Source organism: Vicia villosa, unplaced genomic scaffold, assembly GCF_029867415.1.
Source record: "Vicia villosa cultivar HV-30 ecotype Madison, WI unplaced genomic scaffold, Vvil1.0 ctg.000052F_1_1, whole genome shotgun sequence".
Classification (NCBI taxonomy): Eukaryota; Viridiplantae; Streptophyta; class Magnoliopsida; order Fabales; family Fabaceae; genus Vicia; species Vicia villosa.
The window spans coordinates 1,827,242-1,846,982 of NW_026704981.1; the positions used below are offsets into that span (position 1 = coordinate 1,827,242).

The following is a 19,741-nucleotide window of genomic DNA, read 5'->3' on the forward strand; positions in this document are numbered from 1 at the left end:
TTGTTCAAGGTTGAATTCGAAAAAGAATTTGATTCGATTGATTGGAATTTCCTAGCATTCGTCATGCAAAAGATGAGGTTTCACGAGAAATGGAGGAGCTCGATCATAGAATGCTTATCAACAAAATCAATATCAGTGTTGGGGAACAGGAGTCCCACAAAAGAATTTTTTATGAGTCGTGGTCTTAGACAAGGAGATCCCTTATCTCCGTTCCTTTTCTTGCTGGGTGCAGAAGGATTTAACCTTCTAACGGAAAAAGCAGTGGAATCAGGGGATTTTTTTGGATTTAGATTTGATGGCGGCGACAAGTGCTTTTCACATTTTCAGTATGTTGATGACACCTTAATCATAGGAAGAAAAGGGTGGGGAAATATACGAATCGTAAAGGCAATTCTACTGCTGTTTGAGTTAATGTCGGGTCTCAAAGTGAATTTCCATAAAAGTTCGCCGATCGGTATTAACATTCTGCAAAATTGGTTAGAGGAAGAAGCCAACATCTTAAATTGCAAGGTAGGATCCACACCATTCAAATATCTTGACTTACCGATTGGGGCAAACCCAAGAAGAATAGCGATGTGGCAACCCATAGTTGATATAGTGAGATCCAAATTGTCGAGATGGAAGCATAACTAACTGTCTATTGGAGGTTGGGTAGTTATTATCAAATCAATCTTGTCAGCTATCCCGGTCTATTATCTCTCCTTCTTTAAGGCTCCGACAGGTATAATCTCAAAAGTCGAATCAATGTTTAAACAATTCTTGTGGGGTAGGAGAGAGGAAGAGAGGAAAATAAATTGGGTCAAATGGGATACGGTATGTAGACCATTATAAGAGGGGGGCTTAGGCATAAAAAAATTGAGAGGACTCAATGATGCTCTCTTGGGTAAATGGGTTTGGAAATTTAGATCAGAAAAAGAAGGTCTTTGGTTTAAGGCATTAACTAATAGATATGGAGATACTGATGGGCCCATCATAAGTGGAGGGAGAGATAGCTCTCTTTGGTGGTCTCATTTAAGTCATTTAGAACTAGGCCCTTTTCACAACCAATGCAAGTTTATTTCGAATTTATTTTCACTTTCTCGATTTTGTTTGCATATACGTGCAATGGTTATCTTGAATGAATATATGCATTTGAATATCATTGATGTTTACCAAAAAAAAATTGTATCATAGAATATAATAAAGCAAGATGAGTTTTTTGGCAAATTTGACAAGTGTCATCTTCTTAGAAACCTTACCATTTTAAAACATGCTATTAATAGTAATCTTACTATAATTAACTTTAATTATTTTATTATAGTACTAGTATTTAGACCCGTGCGAGACACGGGTTAATTTTTTATGGGAAAAAATATATATTTTATAAATATTTATAATTAAAAAAATTTAGTTATAATTAAATTATTATTGAATAGATAAAATTTCATTGTTATTAATAGTATACATAAAAATTTTATTTAGTTAATTTTTGCATTTATAATTTATTAATAATTTGTTTAAGTTAAAAAAAAAATTAATACATTAATAATTTGTGTAACTTAAACATATAAAAAATACCACATGAAGAAGTTGCAACACATGTTAAAAAACAACTCACTTAGGGACACTTATAGCAAAGAGTTACATGAATACCCAAAACATAAAAGGGCTTGAACGGCCCAATAAATTAGGAAATAAATTTGGAAATTAAGTTTTTTTTATGGCAATTTGGAAATTAAGTTTCCAAAGGGTAAATAGATAGAGTAAACAACGCATCAGTTACAAAAAAAAGGAAGTCATTAGATTTGAAGCAGAGGAGTTTAAAACCAACACGAACAGAAATTTCCAAGTTCTACCAAAAACCGAAAACAGAGTTTTCACAGGGCGGTGAAAATGAGTTTGGGAGAGTGCGATCATGTCGGTTACGGGTAAGCAAACAAATTAGATAAGAAATTTAACGCATTTATCAATTTGTCAGCTCAACGATTCTCAGATAGATTAATGGTTACCATTTTTTTATGGAGGATTTGTTGTAAGACACATTGAATAATTTTTCAGGCTTTTGATGAAACATTCCTGATTGTTTATTTAAGTAATCCTCTCCTTCTTCAGTTAATAAGAAGATTGCATTTAAGTAGTTGAGAAATTGTCGAATTGGGTGGATTAGGTTTTTTGGATACAATTAGGGTTTGTCCAAAAAGAAGATTTGATATATGACTTGAGTCTCTCAAATTTGTTAGTTAAAATAACAATTTGTTCAAGTATATGATTTTTGATTAACATTTTAGTAGTTAATTGTTAATCATGGTGAAACAATGTAGAGTAACAGGTTTTATTTTCCTGTCCTTGCATTCTACTTATCACATAATAATTTCTTTAATGCGATTTGATTTATCAGGAATGAAGAAGCTATGAAAGTCATTGATGGATTAGTTGCAGACACTAGATATGTCCCGACAAAGGGGAAGAAAGTTGCGAAGAAAGTTGAACTCAAATTCCGAACTACACCAGCAGTCAACTCACTTTGAACATGGACAGCAGTCAAATTCTCATCAACACCAGTAGAATTCTACACAGAATATAATTTCAAAGTTAATAACATGAACATAAATCACTTTTAACAAAACAAAAAAAAACCTAAACCAAGAATAAACGGTTAGAGAGTGTAGCCACCTTCACAGCAGAATTCAAATCCTGAATTACACCAGCACCCATATCATTCTGAACAACACCAGCAGCCATATCATTTTGCTCAACCCCAGCAGCCAAATCATCCTCAACGTCAACCGAATTCTAAACAGTTTATAATTGCACAAGTAATTCAGTTATATGAACAATTGTGTAACACAAACATTGCACACAAAAATAAAACGAAGCAACTTGCAAGAGAGTATTATGGACCTTTGCAACAGATTTGAACTTAGTAATAATGTCTTTATCAGCACAAACTTTTTTCACACAAAATGATTGCTCAAATCCAGAGTTCACACCATTGTTTACGTCTATCTTAAACAAATAGGTTTGGTCAACAAAACCACCAATCACTCTCTGCACAACTGCTGGCTCAGTTTCCTAAAACATAGATATTTAAGTTACGTTAATGAAAGTTGAATAAATATAACAATTTATTTTTATTCTAAATACTCACCCGGTCCATTTCAGCAATCAAATTAGAACATGTAATCTTGGTTAGCAAATAACAATCACGATCAAAAAGCATAAAAGTAGCTGAGTCTGTTTCATCAATTACTCTAACTTTGACACGGTACCTATATATTTAACAAAGTTATGAAATTGAATAATTTTAGAATATATAAATTAGCCATGAAAATTTAAACAATTTTGAAATAACACCTTGGAACTATTGTCCAGACATGCTGTTCACACTTTGGGCAGAAAAACCTTTTGGAATCTACAACGACTGCCTTGTTGCAGACACATGCAGCATACCACCAATCATTGCCACCAACAACATGTTTGATTGTGCCTAACACAACACAAACCATGTTCTACAAGAAAAAGATGAAATAGCATTAAAAAATAAACCTATAACGTAAGAAATATTTATGCGACATAAGTGTCAGCAAAAGTTACATCTTGACAGTCCTTTAGCTCCTCAATTGTTTTGCGCTGACTCAAATTTAAGAAATCCTCTTCTAAACTCATCTCAGAAACATCCTTCATATAACTAAATGGCTGAGTGGGCGATCCAATGTTATCATTAATAAGAAAGAAAACAAAGTAGGAAATTCAATAATGGAATTTCAAAAAAATCATAAAAATTAATAGAAGAAAATGAATTGCTAAATGTATATAAGATTTTTAAAGAATTTACTTCAGTTTTAAACTATCCGCCTCAGGTGTTTTTGGGTCGAACAATAGTTTGGTACAATTCATTGCATTCTGCATCTGGATTTTTCCGTTATACATCTTGACTTTCAGAAATTTAGCAAGCACAACAATAGTGCCGCGGTTACCCGATTCAAGGTATGAATCAAGCTCATCAACATATGGTCCAAAGAGTGTACAGTCAAGCTTCATACTACAGTTATAAAAAAAATAAGAAACAACTTAAGTCAAAAACCAAACATAGCATGACAAAAAAAATACATTGAATTTTATACTAATTAAAAAATATTTGCTCACCCATTAGACACCTTAAACTTAGTAGTTACTCCATTCCTTTCATAGACTCGTTCACATCCAACTCCAGACAAAATGGCCACAACATCTAATTCACAAATAAGACATAACACATTAACATCTTATTGAAAAAAACGAAAAATACCAGATAACACAAATTAAAACTCATAATACATAGTTTGATGGAAATAGGAGTTTAATATTAAATGATAATTACCAATCAAGTAGTCCATGTCAATTTTCCCAACTATCTCTGGGAAAGATACAAATGAGTAAGGGGAGAAAGTTATCAGATCAGCACCAAATTCTATAACCACGGTGGAATTATGCAAACTCAATTTGAACTGATGTTTTGTGGTCCTATACGCTCCAGTATTAGCGGCGACACCAAAATGTTTAAATTTATAAACATTACCCTCACGAACCTTGTTATCAAATCGATAGAGCAAAGCTTTTCGAACAGAAGCCTGAATCTTGCCACCCTGTCAATCAAAAACGATGAAATATTTAGAACAAAAACATTGAAACTAATATGCAAAGCATTAACAAACGAATCAACAATAACAACCTTCTCATCCATTAGAACCATTTCCATCGCATAATATTTTTGTTTCGAATTCATGTCTGGAACAAACCATAAGCGAATAACTCGAACAACAACATCCCATGATTCTTTTGCCGGAGTGATTTCAGTAACAAAATCGCGTCTTGCAGCAACCATTAAAAAAACCGAAGCAACAGATAGAAGGATTAGAGGTTAATGATAATCCAGAAAAGGAATTTGTCATATTTATAGATGGGCACAATAATCAGGAAATACCAATAATCAGAAAGAAACAATATTGATTAAGCCCTGCTTAGGAATTGGGAGATGAATAATTACCATTAAAGAGAATGAATCGTGAAACCCATAGAAGCAGAATCCTCGAAGAACGATGGACGAAATGAAGGGTCGGTTGAAATGATTGAGAAAGATACATTGAATCAAGCGAATGAATTGATGAAGAAGATCAGGGGTTTGCCGTAGGCGGTGAATGTTTGCTGAAAAGTTGAAAAATAATTTAACGTGCAAGTGGGAATTGTGTGGTCATTAACCCATTAAAAGAGTATTATCCAAAAGAATAGGAATCAGTAATAAATAAATAAATAAAATGTCATAAACCAATTAAAAGGGTGTTATCCAAGAGTAACGTGCAAGTGGGAATTATGTGGTCATTAACCCATTTAAAAAGTGTTATCCAAAAGAATATGAATCAATAATAAAAAAAATGTAATAAACCAATTAAAAGGGTGTTATCCAAGAAAATAGCATAGGAAATAGGGAATGAATAATAATTGAAATAAAATGAATTATTAAATTAATAAATAATAACTTAACAAAAATAGAATCATCATATAAGAAAGGTAGATGTTCTACCAATTACTTATATGCCCTTTTTATAAATACTCTTCAATTACACTATCCACGTGGACAATTTCTACATTCTTTTCTCAATTAAGCTTCCTTCAATGATGCAAACTTGGTTCAATTTGAATTTCATTTTTTTTTCTCTCGTCCTTTTTTTCCTCTTTCTATCTTTCTCTTTCTTCTCACAATGTATTATCCCTTTTCTCAAATCTAAATTTTTTTCCTCTTCTTTCATTTTCCCTTTTCTTCATCTTCTTTTTCTTTCTCTCTCTCTTTTCTCTTTCTCTCATGACTACTGACTTTCTTCTTCCTCTTCATCAACCTTCTTCTTCATCACCATGATCTGGTATGGTTTGTTTGCTCAACCTATAGAATTAGTGACTTCTATGTTGTTTATTAACAGGACTTTTTTTCCAGATCCAACGCTTCCATGGTAGGGTTTTGATTTCGTTGCCTGTGGTGATCACAGTTGAATCGCATACGACGAAGAAGACGCTGATTCTCCTCAGATTTTAGAGGTTCGATTTTTACTTTATTGTTTTACTTTCATTTTAAAATCTCCATATCCTTCAGTTTTACCCTTTTCAGATATGTAAACGTTCAATCGCAGCAATCTAGAGCGATTCATTAAACCGAACTTTTTCAGATCCCCTTTTCATATCATCACTACTATCCCTACCATTGGTAAGTTTTTGTTACTATACTTTTATTGAATGTATCTGATTGTATGGTTACCGTGATGTGTTTGTTTTATGTTTTAGGGTTCAATGTTTAAAGTTCCATATTTACAGGTTTTTGACAAGTTCCATATTTACATATCCCCTTTTCATATCGTCACTACTTTTGAAAGTTCCATAGCAAATTGTTAGATATTATGAACTGCAACTTTTGTGAAGTACAAAAAAACTTGATTATTGTGATGGTTAACATGTATGCTAAAACTTACATATCTAGTGTTGGCATTACTATTCTATATACCAGGTCCTGATTAATCCATATGGGAAAGACAAGAATATGGGAGGGGATTTCATTCTTGAAACTCTAATTTTCTGTTTCTATAAAAAAAATAAGTCTTTAATTTGAAAAATACTCAATGCTCTTTGTTGACAACTTTAGGATTTCTTGAAACTGAAGGAGAAAGGCATGCAACAAGGGCTACTATATTTAGCCTATTGTCTTCTCAAACTTTCAGGTACGTATGGACGCACACATTCAGCTAAATTCCCTTTCATGCAAACGATTATGAAAATACAATTCTTAACATGTTTAATTATATTGTAACAATTGCCAGGATGATATGTCGATCGCAATGAGAAACCTGTTAGAACAGCCTTACTTTTATTATCTCTATAATAGCAATTACAAAAACAAGTTAGATATGTCTTATAAGGTATTGTCTAAATTGGTGATTTCTTAATATACATACAACCTCGGGGTATTGCAGTCTTGAATGTATATACGGCAAGAACTGGTGTTGTGTAAGCAGCCTTGATGGAGCTGAATTGTTCACTAACCGCAACAAGCAGCTCAATTTATTTATTACTCATCCCTTGGAGTTTGAATATGAGCAGTAGGTTTCTGCTATACTTAATTGTTGTTATCAAAAAATCAGCTCGATCAAAGTTATGCCATAATTTCAGAACTATGCATTTACCACAAAGAGATTATAGTTTGTATTCATAACTATAAATCTTTTTTCTAAAGGATAGTTTATGTAGATGCTAATTTTCTTTGATTGTTTCAGGACCCGTTATCATCATGGCGGCATCATTCATGGATCCTACTTTTGAATGTACTGATGGTTTATGGTTTATCAATTTAGGTGATAAATATTTTATGTTCTTCTGATGCGAACATTGATTTGATCATTCATGTAATAGTAGCTCTTTTGTCTTAATTTGTTGGTATCCAGATTGATCGGAAACTTGCAGGAAAGGATTGATCAAATGTTGTCTTAATTTGTTAGTAATTTATGTTCCCCTGTTGCTGAGGTAACTTCTTTGGAGCATTTCTATACTAACCGAGTTTATTGTCCACATCATATTTTCTTTGTTTTATATTTGCTACACTGGAATAATGGATTTAAATTGGAAGTTGTTCAATTCGGATTTTATGTTTGTAACACAGAATAATAAGAACAGGTTCTGCATTTTGAGAATGTAAGGTCAACTATTAATTGGTGTACCAATAGAAGTTTAATGTATCAACTAAAGGTGAATGTAAGATCAAGCATATGGATGCAAAATTGGTCATTCCAAGCAGAATTAAACTAAAAAAGAAAGATACAGATTCTTTTGAGTTTGGACGAGCATTTTTCCCTGTTATGTTTGAAGATGTTATGAAAATTTGCACATGTATCACACTAGCATGGTTTTTCTGCATGAAAATAACTGAGAAATGCTATATTTATAAATCTTTAGCAGCATACCTATACAGGGACTTGATTATAGTTTTCTATATTGTTTCAGACATAGTCAATGGCATGATACTTGTGTCAAAGTTACTGCTTGCAGACCCAAGTAAAACAAACATACTGAATCTTGAAGAGGATTCTGAACTTGCAAATGCTTTGGTTGCTATTCATTTAGTTCTTTTTATCCCATTTATATTCATAATCTACTTCATTACTATTCTAATTAGCAATATATTATTTTAGAAATAGTATGTAATATATATAGGTTTGATTATGATGAAACTGCTCTATACTGGTAAATGATGTATACTGAGTAGCATGCGGAAGATACAGTTAATCTATATGATTGATGAGAAACGTTTCTGTTACATTTCTAGAGGAAATATTTCCCCCAATTTGCCTTAGTATACCATTTGATGAAAATGTGTAGTAGTAGTAATATCCATAAATTCAAGTATGGCCACTTGAAAATCTTAAACCTTTGCAATATTCTAAATTTGTAATAAAATAATATTGGATTGGAGTGACTCTTGGCACATAACTCTAAGGCTCTTTGAACCGTACCAAACAGGAAGAGATATTTTTTTTCTAAACTCAACTATTTATTTAATAACCATATTGTTATTTAATTTTATTTTAAATGGGAACAATTATTTTATCCAAATATTTTAAATATAATATCAAAATAAAAATAATATTAGTTACAATAAAATATATTGTTCAGCCAAATATTTTTCCAAATATTTTTATATATAGAAACATTATACTTATGATTCATATATAAATTAAAAATTATTTTTATTTTAAAATTTATTTTTTATGTTAAGGTTCCTGGTTAAGTCTTTTTTTACTGTTGTTTACAATCTATTGAATAATAGACTAAAGCTTGAAATTATAAACTAAAGCAGTTTCTCAAAACCAATTTTCTCTTTTAACTTTTATTTTTTTATTATATTTTTATAATTTCTATTATTCACATATTTTATAATAAAATTATATTTTGTATTAAAAAATCTTATTGATCTAAATGTTTTTACGGGTACCAGACATTTTTCTATACATTCAATTATTATTTTTTACGGGTACCGGACATTTTTCTATATATTCCATTATTATTTTTTCACGGGTACCAGACATTTTTCTATACAGTCAATTATTAATTTTTTACAAATACCAGATATTTTTTTATACATTTAATTATTATATTTTACCAGATAACAGATATTTTTTTATTAAAAAATATACATCTGAAACAAATGCGCGTCCCGTACCAGAACCCGTGCGAACGCACGGGTTTGTTACTAGTATTTCTTTAAGTAGAAACATTTAAAGTAGTAAGGGCTCTAGAAATATGCCACTTGTCAAAATTGCCAATAAACTCATTTTACTTTATTATTACTAGATTATTACTAGATTACCGACCCGTGCTCTGCACGGGTATGTTAGAAATAATTTTTTAATAATAGTTGATATTTATTTGTTATTTGCATAAAAATTATTTTATAGACCATATAGATTATATTGCAATTATACTATTAATTATTTAGAATGCATAAATTAGAAGAAAGAAAAATTAAGTAACTAAAGAATATTATTAAATATTTTTTTTAAACTACATTTGATATTGTATCTATATCTTCACATTCATCTTTAGTCACCAATATCTTCAACCTTTTTTTTAAAGTAACCCGTCATATGGTAACATTTAAACTTTTTATTGACTTTTTAAGAATTAATAATAATATATTCAGCTAACACTATTAAAAATAATAATATTATAATAATAAGAATATTATAAACTTCAAATAAGATATTTAAAATTTAAATTTCATAAAAATAATATGAATTTTTTAAAAAATTAATAATATAAAAACTCATAGAAATAAAAATATTTTGGCATTTAAATTTACAAAAATATGAATATTGTTTAATCTTTTGATTTATAATAAATAGTTAAGACAAATTATATATATATATATATATATATATATATATATATATATATATATATATATATATATATATATATATATATATATATATATATATATATATATATATATATATATATATATATATATATATATATATATATATATATATATATATATATATATATATATATATATATATATATATATATTAAATTTAATGATATTAAATTTCCATTCTAATTGCAATTTTTTATAAATACGACTGTTGTAACTTAATTATTAATAGCAAATAAGTAACGACTCTAATACTAATAGCAAAAGTATAACAACTCTAATAATGATTGTTAATAGGTTTTAGAATATGAGAAGTGTAACAATAAATAATGAACTATAAAATTTTAAAGAAATTAAATATAATAATACCCTTATAATAATTAATAATGTAATTTCTTATAGTGTTAATATTTAAAAGAATTGAATAAAATAAAAATGTGAGCTATAAGTGTCGTTAATAAAAATAATATATTTATTATTTATATTAGTTACATTGTATCTCATCATTGTTTAAATATAAGGATATTTAAAATGAGATAATAGTCTTTAGTATTTAAATCAACTATTTTCATGAAAATGATATTATAATTGTCTTCATCAAAATTAAACCTGCAATGCCAAAAATATACTATATCAAGCAAGAAACATTATCACAATCACAAACTTTCGGAATCAAAATAGAATAAAGTTGTAGAGAAGAAAAATGGTTAATAATCAAATAAAGAATGAATTGTATTTTATATCATATTTTAGAATTAACACACGAACCATCTAATATGCACATAAGAATCAATATAATTAATAATTGCCTTTTTTTCAATAATAATTTTTCTTAACATATCAATTACTTTTGACATTTTATACAAAGTAATATTGATACCCCAATAAAAAGTTTCTTAAGTAGCATTAGTTTGACTTTTAATAGCGTTTCATTACTTATTTGTTGTTATTTATTTATTTTAAAGCATTAACAATCTACTTAGATCAGTACCAGCTGAATACATTTGGAAACAATAGAGTTATGAAACATATCACAAACTCTAATTCAATTTTTTAGTTTTTCCTAAATTATGAGCTTCCACATTACAAAGCCTACTAATAAAATTAAAATTCAAAATTTCACATAAGAGCTCCACACTCATGAACAATATCCTCAACGCATCTGTTTGGACTTTTATGCTTTGAATGTTATTTTTCATTGACAACTGAAGACATCATTTGATTCCTAGAGTTTCAGTCAGGCTAGAGTCAATAGTAACTCTCTCTTACTTGCAAGATTCCAATACAATTTCATTGTTAAACAATCTCATAACATAACTCCAATTTGTGAAACTATCCCTGTTACACCCTGCAACATTAGTTATGAAGTTAATATTAAATAAAATAATAAGAGAAATAGAAAGACATTATTTCAAAAATAAATAACAGAAGGCAGAGGAAATTAGAGAAAAAAAAGTAAAAGTTCTTATATGAATATATCTATTTATTATTCATCGGCTCCATGGAACCTCGCCATAAAACTGTTTATTCTCTTTCATCTTTCACACCCATAAATAGATAAAAATGAAGAAATTGTCTTAACTTGTAAGACAGCTACATCCTTGAACAAATATTGGCTGAATCTATGGTATAGATCCTAATGTCATTTATAATTGTTATACAAATTCAACATCCTTGTACGTGAAAAATGGAGTGCAATTAGGAAAGGTTGAAAAAAATGGATGATGAATTTTAATGTTTGTCTTTGGTTTAGTTTGTATGTTATGCTATAAAGGGACTGAGATATCATTTATATATTAGTTATTGAAATTATGGAATTAAATCATATTAATGAGTTTTTTTAAGTGAGGCGAGTAAACTGTAACTGCTACACTAAATTAATATTAATGGTGGATTGGGGAATATAATGAGTTTACGTTATACTACTATAAAATAGGTGGAGAATTAAAATTGCAATAAAGTAACCAAGCGGTTGAGCTCCATTGGCAAGGAGCCCCGTCCAAGGACGTACTCGGGGAATAGCGAGTTCGATTCCCAGGCGGAAATATCTTGCTTGGCCAGATTAGTGGCCCACTTGTGGTGGGTCGACACCGGTGCAAATAGCAAAAAAAAAAAAAATTGCAATAAAGTCTTTTCATTTTATTTGATATACCATCTTCAAGTAATCAAAAAATTAAAAGAATTAGGATTTTCCCTAGAGTTGTTATCATGAAAATTTAATTAAAATATTTTTAAATTATACATTAAAAATAATTATATTTTCAAAATAACTAACAATAATAAAAAATAAAAAATATTTATATTTTTTAAATTTGAGAAAGTATTACTATGTAATTATTATTAATATTTTATTTATTTAGAAATCAAAAGATCATATTTATTTTGAGAAAATAATATCAATTTTTGAAAAGAGACAATTGTATTGACTCTATTCAATTTTTAGAACTAATTAGTTATACAAAATGAGCTACTGAAATCATGAAATTTAAAATACAAAATATTTATAATTTACAATTTGAGAAAATATCACTATGTAAATATTATTTATTAAGAAATCAAGAGATCATATTTATTGAGAAAAATATATCTATTCTTGAAAAGAGACAATATGATTGAATGGTAACGGAAAGAGACAATTTGATTGAATAATTATATTTTCTCATTATTATTATTATTATTATTATTATTATTATATCATTATTATATTTTCTCATTATTATTATTATTATTATTATTATTATTATTATTATTTTATCATTTTTAATTGATTGAATAGTAACTGAAAGAGTTATAATTTGATGACTTATAACCAATTAATTTTTTCATCATATTAATATTTTAATGCATATTAGATAGAGAGTTAAAGAGAGGGGTAAAAAATACTGAGATTTACAATTTCATTACAATATTTAATTATTAATTAAATATATATTTTATTACATTTTTTAACTTATATTTTAGAAACGATAAATATATATATTAAAATTGTATTTAGATTTTTTTTATTTCTTTTTGATTATAAATTATTTTATATAAAATATTTATTTATATACTTTTTGAATAATATATATTAAAATTGTATTCATGTTTTTTTATTTTCTACTATTGCCAAATAGATAAATAATTATATTTTTTATAAATCAAATTATTTTTAATCGTGGTAGCTAAATATTATATTATAATTTATTATTTATATTATTATTTTTAACAGTGATGCTGAATATTATATTATTATTAATAATATTGTTTAATTTATAATCATAATTATTATGTTTATTATTATTATCATTACTATTATTTTGATTATTATTATTTTGTTTATTATTAATATTGTTATTATTATTATTATTTTATTTTTATATATTTATAATAATATAATAATAAATTATAATATAAATATTATTTATATTTTTAACAATAATAATATAAATAATAAATTATTTTTAATTTAAATATATACATATAAAAAAAGTTTTATCTAATGTTTTTATACTTTATAATTAGAATATATTTGGGAGTTACAAAATACTAAATAATAAAATATTATTCAAAATATAAACATTAAAATACATACACATAAAAGTTTTGTATGTAATATTTTTATATTTTATAATCGGAATATATTTGAGAGTTACAAAATATTAAATAATAAAATACAGTTATTATCATTAGATGAGTTACAAAATATTAAATAATAAAATACAGTTTTATAATCGGAATATAATAAATATATATTACTTATTATTTATATTATTATTATTAATGGTATTATTATTATTATTATATTTATTCTTAATGTATGGTTAAATTAGTAAAGATAAAATTAGGGTGTGAGGTCAAATTTGTAAAATTAGTATTAGGGTTTGGGCTTAGAGTTGTTATCAGGTTGACATGTGACTAGGGTTGTCATCCTGACAACACCTTGCATTTATATATATTAAGATTAAGATTAAGATTAAGATTAAGATGTATGATTATTTAATAATTAATTATTTCACTAATTTTTAACAATTATTATTTTTTTATTTATTATTTATGATTCATTATTCATTAATTGGCCCATAGAAACAAACAAAAACCTTCTGATTCATATCTAATGTAATCTCTTAAATACATAAGTGAATCTTTTGATTCATTAATAATTAACCTTTTCATCTTTCCAAATCATTAATTTTTAATTAAGTTTATATTCCAACTTATTTTATAAAATTTGCCTTTTTTGTCTTTCCAAATATATGGTCATTAAACGTATCTCTTTCTTTTAATTTGTTGGTCTTTTCAAAATTTTGAAAATTACAATAGTTGCCTCCCTATAATCATTCAATCTTTCATCTTCTCCATATGTTCCATTGATATAACTTTCCCATATGCTTCATTCGTTCTTTCATCACTTATCTACTTTTGTAATAGTTTTCAACTTGAGCAAATCAGAAAGTAATGCCTGCCTTCTTTCTAAGTTTTGAATGTTTATGTAATTACATCATCAGTTTCGAATCAAAAAGGTATTTACGGTTAAGTTTCCCAAAATCCCAAATAAAAAGATCCATTGATGTCTTCTATCATGATTTGTATTTTTAATCATCCATTTTCTCACTTGAGTATTTTAAGTTTTCCAAAACCTTAAATATAAAGATCCATTGATGTCCTTTACCATTATTTGTATTTTCAATCAATCATTTTTTTAACTTGAAAGTATCCTTCATTCTTTCCCTAACCTCTTCCGTCTGTTCCGATTTATGATTTGCAACTCAAAAGTTATATGGGTTGATCTATATTTCTAACAATCAACTCATGACTTTGTTTGTTGCAACTATATAATTTGTAATATTTGAAGTATTTGCAGGGAAGATGTATAGAAAATATTATTAGGTGAAGGATATCAATGCCTCAACAGAAACGTGGTGGGTGGCGTGCTGTCCAGGTTCTTGATGTATGGAGTGTTGTGAACAATAAGTAGTTCTGTCACTTTTTTTAACATATTTTTCTGTTTAGGTTTGGAAACATTATTACGATCTTCATCTTTATCCTCATCTCTATCTTCTTTTCCTTCTAAAAAGTCAGTGAAATTTAAGGTTAAAGTTGTTGTGACAAGGTTAAAGAGGATTTCGAAGAAACTACTGTGAAACATCTTGATACTTTAACCATAGAATTGGATGAAATGTTGTTATTGAACTTTGAATTTCCACTATTTCTCTCTATCTATTTAATTTTGAATTTAAATCAATCAAATTCTAATGCATTTTTGAGTGATTGTACTTGATTGTGTATAACTTAGATAATGTATTTTTAAATTGGTGATGCTTGATTTCAATGTCTTTGAGCTCCATAACCTATGTCGTTGAGCTTTCTCTAATCTCTATGCTGTTAATTATCATTGTATTTGGAGCCTAAATTATTTTAAATTTGAGAGATAATTTCACTGATGTTATTTATTATTTTAATAAAAATTACTACCTCCGGTCCTATTTATAAGAAAAGATTCTCTTTTCAGATACATTGAATAAATAATGTATCAGGATAATATTGTCCAGATACATTATTTATTCAATGTATATAAAAAGAGAATATTTTCTTATAAATAGGACTAGAGGGAGTATAATTTATTTGATAGTATGCTATATTTCATTTATTGAGAAGCAAAACCCATCATATTTCATTTCACGTCCGCATTGTCATTTTCATTTTCCAATTACTTGGACATCATCATTATTATGTTTTTTTTAACTTTAAATTGTAACATTAAACCTAATAATAATTAGTATTTTCTAAATATTATTGATTAAACTTCTCAACCAAACCGTCAAAATTTCCCTTCAGCATTTCAACAAATTAATACTCAAAATCATAATGTTCAAAATTTAATCTCTTTCTTCCTTATTATTAGTAATTATTAATTATTATTATTATTATTATTATTATTATTATTATTATTATTATTAATTCAATGGTCCTACACACGATTTATTCGTATTAGTAGTAAGTTTTGAGATTAAAAATAATAAATTTATATTAGTTAAAATTTATGTGAAAAAGATGTAAAGTTAAAATTTTGAAGGACTAAAGTTAAAGTTGAATTATATTATTTTCAGTGATTAATATGTATTAATAATAATCAATGTCCTGAAAATATCTGCATTAAGTTTATAGAAGGAATTAAATTTTAACACAAAAAATGAACAAAATTATTGATTTTCCTTTGATCTTTACCTAGAAAATAAAATAAAATTGATTAACCTATTAATTTTCTTATGATAAATTCTTTAATTAAGTGAAAATTAATTAAAATAAAAATTATTTTGACTTTGTTTTAAAAACAACCATTAATTAATTAATGACATTCAATTTGATTTTGTTTTTTAAAATTTGTTTGACCTAGAATGAAAAATCTTTTGACCTGATTATTTTGCTTCTCTAAAAATGTATTTACTTGATGGGAACTAAATTATATACGATTTTATGACATGATACAAGATACATTAAAATTGACTTAAGCCCATATAATAAAAATTTACGATAAATTATTTTTATTTCAAATATAATAGAAAATAAGAAATATTTATTTAATTTTAAAATCAAATTATATTAAAATAATTGAGATAATATTAGTTTAAATGTTTAAAAATTACTATGATAATAAATTATATTGTGAACAATTTTTTTTGTATGTATTTACTTTAAACATTAAAACTATATCAAAATCATAACTTATTATTTTTTACATGTAAGTAAATTATTTCTTTCTCATTAACTATTATAAAAGTTTCTGAAGCAGACACCATTTTGGGACAAATTTGAACTTTGTAGATTTTTAGTAATGTCACAGGTCTTCAATAAACTTGTCTTGATCAATGAACTTGAGTAAATAGAACACTCTTTCCAATTCAGCTAATGTTCTTGAAGTTATGTATCTGTTATTCTGAATGGAAATTGAATTGTTTTCAACTTCATCTGTTATTGCAAATGGATCTTATTGAATTGGAAGCGGCATATGGAAACTTTGAGTATTAATTTGGAAGCAGTATTAATTTGGTTGGAAGCAGTATTAATTTGGAAGCAGCATATATTTGGATCTTATTGCATCTATTTTGCACTATTCAAACTTTGAGGATTAATTTGGAAGCAGCATATGGAACTTAAATGAATTGCTTATTTTAATTAATCTCATATGGTGTTTATGAATCAGCCATAAAAATGTATACGTTTGTTGCCGTAACTGTTGATTGATCAATCAAAATGTGTGTAATTTTTAGGTTGCTTCATCAACTGGATAAATTATGAAAAATGCACGGCCAAAAACACAATCTGTCAAACTTATTCATATATTTATTAATTTTCTACATTTTTTCCGATTCATCACATCTATGTAAATTTTCTACATTTATTTATTATTTTTAATAGTATATTTTTTATCTATATTTTTTAATCATTACTTTAACATTAATTATTTACTATTTATAATAATGTTGCGCGACCCGCCGTCCTTCAAATAGATTTGGTGTTTCTTTATCTTTTGATTTCCTTCTTCTGCAAGCTTTCTCAGTATCGATACATATTTATTAAACTTTTTTATGTAATTTAACAATTTATACTACAGTTTTATTATTATTTAATTGATAATACTCATATTTAATTTTATGGGAGACATTTAAAATATTAATTAACTAATTCAATTATATAAGCGGAAATAAGTTACAAATATTTTTATAAACATTAAAAAATTTACTGATACAATTATTATTATAAATTGTAATAAGTTATAAATATTTTTATAAACGGAAAAAGTCAACTGATGATGCAATTATTTTTATAAACGGGATTAAATTGCAAATATTTTTTTAAACGGGAAAAAGTCAACTATTGATATAATTATTTAACGAGTTAATTTTTTTAAAAACTTACGCAAATTATTAATAAATTAGAAATGCCCAAATTATTTTATAATTGAAAAAATTAGTTAAGTAAACTTTTTAATGTATATTATTAATAACAATGACATTTTACCTATACAATATTAATCAAACTATAAGTAAAATTTATAAATTATAATAATTTTTAAATGAGATTTTTAACTTAGAAAATATTTAACCCGTGCCTCGCACGGGTCTAAATACTAGAGTATATATATATATATATATATATATATATATATATATATATATATATATATATATATATATATATTCGTGGAAATATCCCCACAAAAAGTAATCTCCACAGAGTAATTCTCAGAAAGTTATCACAGGTGAGCTTTCCCCCCAACAGAGATATATTCCCCAACGAAATCCTCAATAGGAGCCTCTTTCTCCAGTAGAAGCCCTTCAAGCTTGCCATCCTCAAAAGAGTCGACACTCATATCTGAAACCTGGTCAGATAGTACATCGTAGGATTATCCGTCTCTTTTATACCCAGTCGGGGTGCATAAAGATCAAACCCTTCATAAAAAGGTGACGAACGATCAACTCTCCTCGAAGTTACCTTCATCCCCAAGCAGAAATCAAAAAACCACAAATGAGTATACTCGAACAAAAAGGCAAGATTCCTTAATACGACCATACTGTAATCATCCCCAGCAACAAACAAAGATTTATTTTCTCAGCTAGAAATTGCTATAAGGAGTTATCAACATAAGTTCAACTACATAAGTTGTGTCCATGTGTTGCACCCTCAAATTTCCCTACCATATTCAAGACAATTGGCTTCAACATGATCTCCTCATCTCCTAGGATTCTCAACTGTTCAGGGTTCCATCAAGTAGAGCCTCTCCTAAGCAATAGGACTCAGATTAGGGTTTTGGGTTAATCAAAGGAAATTGGATTTCTAATGCCTCAAGTGGATTTCATGGTGTCTCATATGATTCAAAGTATCCTCATATCAAGTTTCAATCCTTGAATCACAAGGTTGCTCAGTTAGTGGCTCAAATGATCAACAGTCGACTAGTTTGACTTAAAAGTCAACTACAGTCAACATACAGTCAAAAGTCGAGATTTTTGGTCAACATCAAGATTATAAGGTCACATTCATCATTTGATTAAGGGTTGATCATGATTCATCAAGAAGAGCTCAGGAATCAACAAAAGTCAAAGGTTCTAAATTAGGGTTTTTGAACTAAAACTCAACTGAACTTTGACCAGCCATAACTTTCACATGGTTTATAAGAAATTGTCCAACCAAAGCTCATTTTGGAGGAAATTCAATTCTCTACAATTTTGTCTCTCTAAAGACTTGGCCAAAAATGCTTCATTTGAAAGATATGGGCCAAAACATTACAAGTCATTTCAAAAGTCAACAAAAAGACACTTTTTCTCAAAGAGTGGTACATGAACATGGAAGACTCAACTGATATTAAACCAAAAGGATCATTTAGAGGACATCTTGAGCTTTCTAAAAAGTTCTAGAACACCTTCATATGATCAAAATTGAGAAAGTTATGAATGATGCAAGTTGGGCTATTTTTGTGAAATGCTTGGGACCCTAATTGACAATTTGCATACTTTTGAGTATTGGGCCTTAACATTTGAAGCATCCACGTGATTTTGAGCCCAAAGGAGGTCCATTGGGCAAATAATATTATTATTATGATATTTATTTCATTTATATTTGATTTTAATCATTTAAATTCAAATAAAATCTAATAAAATTATAAAATAATTATATGATTGATGCACCAAACTTTTTCTTTGATTTAATCCGAATAAATCTAATCCAATGGCCTAGAATGAGTGGAAAAAGTGCATGAAATAACATGGATCTCAAAATAGAAAGATTTAATACATGAATCAAAATCATTTTTTTTCTAAATCAATCACTTGA

General features: G+C 27.3%; 1 protein-coding gene and 1 long non-coding RNA gene across 3 annotated transcripts; one reads left to right on the forward strand and one right to left on the reverse strand.

Moving 5' to 3' along the window:
* Positions 1–2,168: 2,168 nt before the first annotated feature.
* Positions 2,169–5,263, reverse strand: LOC131623102 (uncharacterized). 2 transcript variants are annotated; one of them, XM_058894121.1, is made up of 7 exons: positions 3,815–3,946; positions 3,574–3,675; positions 3,334–3,488; positions 3,128–3,248; positions 2,881–3,051; positions 2,653–2,772; positions 2,169–2,548 (listed from the first exon to the last, which is right to left on the reverse strand). In XM_058894121.1, the coding sequence occupies exons 2-7, from the start codon at positions 3,661–3,663 to the stop codon at positions 2,333–2,335; spliced, it is 873 nt and encodes a 290-aa protein (XP_058750104.1). In that variant the 5' UTR covers positions 3,664–3,675; positions 3,815–3,946; the 3' UTR covers positions 2,169–2,332. The 2 variants fall into 2 exon arrangements, 1 of the variants encoding a protein (XP_058750104.1); XR_009290135.1 differs by lacking the exons at positions 2,169–2,548; positions 2,653–2,772; positions 2,881–3,051; positions 3,128–3,248 and adding exons at positions 4,126–4,210; positions 4,340–4,604; positions 4,691–5,263 and having other exon boundaries at positions 3,352–3,488; positions 3,815–4,021.
* A 524-nt stretch (positions 5,264–5,787) lies between these two features.
* LOC131623103 (uncharacterized) lies at positions 5,788–6,214 on the forward strand. The gene is made up of 3 exons (XR_009290136.1): positions 5,788–5,876; positions 5,948–6,048; positions 6,119–6,214. It is a non-coding gene; the product is annotated as an uncharacterized LOC131623103 (long non-coding RNA).
* Positions 6,215–19,741: the final 13,527 nt, after the last annotated feature.